The sequence below is a fragment of the Egretta garzetta genome, unplaced genomic scaffold (genome assembly GCF_000687185.1).
Source record: "Egretta garzetta isolate BGI_Z169 unplaced genomic scaffold, ASM68718v1 scaffold365, whole genome shotgun sequence".
Classification (NCBI taxonomy): Eukaryota; Metazoa; Chordata; class Aves; order Pelecaniformes; family Ardeidae; genus Egretta; species Egretta garzetta.
In genome coordinates this window covers 1,265,265-1,269,887 of record NW_009259602.1, presented here as the reverse complement: position 1 = coordinate 1,269,887, position 4,623 = coordinate 1,265,265, and the positions used below count along the sequence as shown (strand labels likewise).

Sequence of the window (4,623 nt, the reverse complement as noted above, 5' to 3'; positions counted from 1 at the left end):
CGCCTGCCCCCCGCTCTTCTTTGCACGCCCATGCAGGCACTGCGTACCCGCGAGCCCCCTGGGCATCCCCCCCTTTTTGCTGGCAGCCGCCCCCGAGCACAGGCAGGTTCCTGGGGCTCTCGGTTTCTCTCAGTCTGGCTCGCCTTTTCCCCGATGCCCCGGCCCCCACCCATACCCGCAGCCCATTTGTCACACTTAGCTTGTCACGGTGGTGGGCACAGAGGTAGCACCGTGGCGTGGGCCCGAGCAGGCGGTGGAGACCGCACGGGAAAGCTTTGCTCTGCAAGGACGGGAGTCGCTCTAACGCTACTGTCCTCGTGAGTCCTGTCCCTGTGCAAAGCCCCTGGGACCGTGCAGGAGCAAGCGTTACCTGGCTAGCTCTGCTCCTGGCACCTCTGTCAGGAGGAGAAGAGGGGTACAAGGGATCCAAGGGCTCATGAACCCAGAGACTATTAAGATCTGAGTGCTTTTGCATGTAGATGGGAGGAAGCCCCCCTCTCTGGGAGCTTATTTGCACCGATTTTCTGGAGGAGAGCCTGGCTGTGACCTAGATAGTGTCCCAGGGCATTCAAAGAGGAGTGGGTCAGAGCTGGGAAATGACAAAGCAAGGGACAGTTTCTAGGAACCCAGAGGGGACTCAGATAGTCTCCTCCATCATGCCTTTGCCCCCATTTGCAACCTCTTGGCTGTCAAGACCAAACAGAAGGGAATTTTTCTTCTTGGCAAGGGTGTGGGATTGCAGATACAGAGATCCTTCACAGCTTCAGAGTGAGCAAATGGGCTTGGTATTTCCTCCTAGAATATTATATGAAAGACCCAAAATATGCTAATAAGAAAAATCCATCTGGCTGTGGTACAGGCAGTTCCTAGCTCTTCGCTGGATGCTTAGCCAGGCTCAGAGGGAGCAAACTGGGGATCTGCTGTCCCCTCTGCCAGCCTGGAGTCCCAAAGGGGTCGCAATTCACCTCCCCCTCTTGGACCTGGCCCCACATCCCCAGCCTGGAGGACCAACTGCAGGGCACTCGGTGTGTCCTTCAGCCCCGGCATCTGCTTTGCTGCTCCCCCACCCTCTCCCTCCATTCCGCATGTCTGCGGCTGGATTCCCTATGCGGCTGCTTGGCTGGGCTGCAAACCTTTAATTGATTCCTGAGCTGGATTAGACTGTCAGCAGCCCTGGGGTTTTGACAGCACATCCACGGGCCCCTTACCCACACAGACCAGAGGCAGCCTGGAGAGAGACGGGCACCAGGCCAGGGACCCACAGGGTGGACTCTGCACCCCAAAACGCTACCACCCTGCAGCTGGGCAGGCTCGGCTCAGCCCCTGGAGGCTTGGTGCTGCCCTTCGGCAGTCTTGGCTCCCTGTCCAGCTGCCATGTCCCTCCTTCTCGCTGCTCTTGGCCCCTTTCCCTCACTGCATCGCAATGAGTCATCTTTGCTGAGCTCACCCGCTGGAGCCGCAGGGGGGCTGGCAGGCCTGGCACCCGCCGGCGCTGAGGGAGGGTCCCTCACCTGGCAGCATGGTCACCGTGAGCTGCAGCCCTCTGGCCATGATGTGCAGGCACCAGGGCACATCCTGGTCTCTCCTGCCCATCCCTTGACCGGGCACCCAGCCTGGGCACGGGGCAGAGGGAGGGGAGGGTGGCACACGCAGGCCTCGCTGCAGGCAGCTGCAGGTCCGTGCCACGCTCATTGAATGTCTGGCGGGGGGATCCAGACAAGGAAAAGAGAGCGCGGCTGGCGTTGCCTGGGGATATGGAAAAGTGATGCTGGCCAGACAGACAGCGCCTGATTGCCTAGCTCATTGCAGGGCCAGCCAGTCCCTGCGCAGTGGACCAGAGAACATGACAAGGAGCAGGCTATAGAGCGCTGTTTGTGCAAGAAGAGGCAGCCTGCCCACCCATGCCACGTGTGCCCATGTCTGCACCGCCAAGTGCCCCTATCTATGTGCCGGGGCAATGGCCTGCCTGACCACCTCTCTCTCCCTGTCCAGGCTCCCTTCTTGGTGACAGCCACCGCCGGGCACCTCAGCGGCGCGATGAACCCCACCGTCGGCATCGCTGTCATCCTGACAGGTACAGCCGGCAGACACGCATCCCCTCCCTGCTCTCCAGCGAGCCTGGCCCAGGGCAGCTGGGCAAGGGCCGGGAGGCTGCACGGGCATCCCCAGTGCTCCCTGTTCCCTGCCCAACCCCTGCTTGCCTCTCCCAGTCCTCCAGGCCGCCCACTGCCAGATGATCAAGGACCTGAGTGCCTGCCTGCAGGGCCAGAGCCTCCGGGTGGACTGCCGTTATGAGAACAAAACCAGCAACCCCCTGACCTACGAGTTCAGCATCACCAAGGACAACAGGAAGCATGTCATCCACAGCACCATCAGCGTCTCTGAGAACGTCTACCGGAGCCGAGCCAATGTCACCATGCAAAAGAACCTGGTGTGCCTCTACCTGCAGAGCTTCACTACCAGTGATGAGGGTGTCTACATGTGCGAGCTGAAGGCCACCAATGACTACACTGGCAACCAGATAAAGAACATCACCGTCATCAAAGGTGAGACAGGCAGCGGTGCCTGGCCTCAGCCCCTCCTTCCTACCTGTTCCTTGGCTTGGCAGGGCCAGCAGAGAAAACCACAACGCCCTGTGGCATCCCCAAACCCTCCCTGAGTCCCATAAAAGTTTCCCAACCCATACATGCCTTTCCTACAGCAAGCAGAGCAGTCAGCCCACAGATGGCTCCATCCAGACTGCTTACCCTTGCCTCTCTGGGCCCCACCTCTGGCGCATTGCCCAGGTGTCCTCCCATAGGGGATGCTTCACAGTCAGTCACTGCAGAGGGGAGCAGCCTGCTGGTGAGGGACTGAAGAGCTATGGGGTCCGGAGCGGGAGCGCAGTGGGGATTTTCCACACTCACGTCCCACAGGAGCAGTCCTCCAGTTGCAGAGCCCTTTGTCTTACCTGGTGCCCATCCCCGTGTCAGGCACAGGTTGGGTTTTTCCCCGCTATGTGGGCAGAAGGTGGGAGGGGAAACAGGAGAGGGGCCAGGATGGGACTTGCTGTATTTCTGTGGCAGAGAAAAGGCAAGAAGCTGAGTCCCTGTACCCCTTATAACACCCAGCCCAATCCCTGTTCCTGGAGGATTTCATTGTGGCTTTTCTCTCCCTCCCCATTCCCTGTCCTCACAGACAAACTGGAGAAATGTGCCGGCTTCAGCCTCTTGATCCAGAACACTTCGTGGCTCCTGCTGCTTCTCCTTTCCCTGCCTCTCCTGCAAGCCGTGGACTTCGTGTCCCTGTGAAAGGAAAAGCACACACACACACGCACGTACGCACACACGCACGCACGCACACACCGAGTACCCCAGCAAACCCACCTCCCCGCCAGAACGCAGCCCTTGGAAAGAGAAGCTGAACCATTTGGAACAAGTGAAACCTCTCTCTGTGTTATCTCTATATAGCCGTATATCTAACGCTAACCACCGTCCTGTGCCGAGACCCGCCATCACACGCACACATGCCCTGCTCTGAAGCATGGTGGCTCCGCTAGGCAGCGTTGCTTCTCCCATTGCACCTCCCCGCTCGGTAGGCTGGCTGGTTTGCTCACGCTGGGAGCACTGGAGCCTCAGCCCCGCACAGCCCACTTCTCCCGTCCCTTTAACTTTTGGGGTTTGCCTGTTCTCAACTGGGGAAAGACAGCTGGACTGGCAGGTAAGAGAGAGAGATGATGCGAGAGCGTGCGGAGGGGTCCCTGTGCTGGGTGCTGTGCCCACAGCCCCCAGAGGAGACGGGGCTGCCGGCGTCCCCGACCCACCCTGCCTGCTAGCCAGGTGACTTAAGGATTTGTCAGCCTGCTCCTCTCGCCCTGAGTCACCCCGAGCTGCCGCAACTGGGAGGGGGCACGAGGCGAGTCCTGCCTCAGAGCAAGCAGGGAAGAGACAGAAGGAGCAGGGGAGGCATGGGATGATGCTGCGCCTGGCCAGGCTGGGAGGAGAGAGGGGAGCAGGTCTGGGAGACACCCATCAAATGCCCCTGCCTCCTTAGGGCTCTTTTGGGGCCCTGGGAGCGGGTTCACTGCAAACATGCTTTGGCAACAAGTTTTTCCTAATCTGTTTTTTACAGCTGAGCTGGAAGTCAGGCCTCCTCCAGACATCGTCTGGTACCTTCGGGCTGCCCAAGCCCGAGACACCACTTGCTCTCCCTGGGGACCAGCCCTTAGCTGTGACGAGAGAATTGCTGCCAGCACCCGCTCGCAGTGGAGGCAAGCAGAGCCTCTCTGAGCTAGCCACAGCCCCGCCGTCACCCCTGCTCCCCTTCCCGAGGACCCGGAGCTGGATCCAGGCAGGCTGGTGGGGAGGGGGCTCCCCTATGGGAGCATGACCCAAAGGTCTCTGCAGGGACACCTCTGCACCCTGTCTTCCCCAAGGAAACATCTGGGGGCCCTGACCCTTCCTCATGGCACACGTCCCGGTGCCTGGCCTTGGGTAGGCTCAGCAGCCTTCCTCCAGCGCAGTCTTCCTCCAGCCCCACCATGCCACTAGGAGGAACCCACATGCCCCCTCCCTTCTCCCTCCTCCCTCTCAGCATTTCCCTGTTGCCATTTAAGAGCAGAAAAGGGCCTAAGGGCAGCCCAGC

General features: G+C 60.2%; 1 protein-coding gene across 1 annotated transcript; it reads left to right on the top strand.

Moving 5' to 3' along the window:
- The first annotated feature begins 2,037 nt into the window (after positions 1 to 2,037).
- THY1 (Thy-1 cell surface antigen) lies at positions 2,038 to 3,290 on the top strand. Its single transcript, XM_009638422.2, has 3 exons — positions 2,038 to 2,074; positions 2,211 to 2,546; positions 3,178 to 3,290. The coding sequence occupies exons 1-3, from the start codon at positions 2,038 to 2,040 to the stop codon at positions 3,288 to 3,290; spliced, it is 486 nt and encodes a 161-aa protein (XP_009636717.1).
- Positions 3,291 to 4,623: the final 1,333 nt, after the last annotated feature.

Excerpts from the sequence above, each read along its gene's own strand:
- THY1 (XM_009638422.2), top strand. The coding sequence starts at position 2,038 with ATGAACCCCACCGTCGGCATCGCTGTCATCCTGACAG. Across the intron at positions 2,075-2,210 it reads CATCGCTGTCATCCTGACAG|TCCTCCAGGCCGCCCACTGC; the intron begins GTACAGCCGGCA and ends TGCCTCTCCCAG. Across the intron at positions 2,547-3,177 it reads GAACATCACCGTCATCAAAG|ACAAACTGGAGAAATGTGCC; the intron begins GTGAGACAGGCA and ends CTGTCCTCACAG.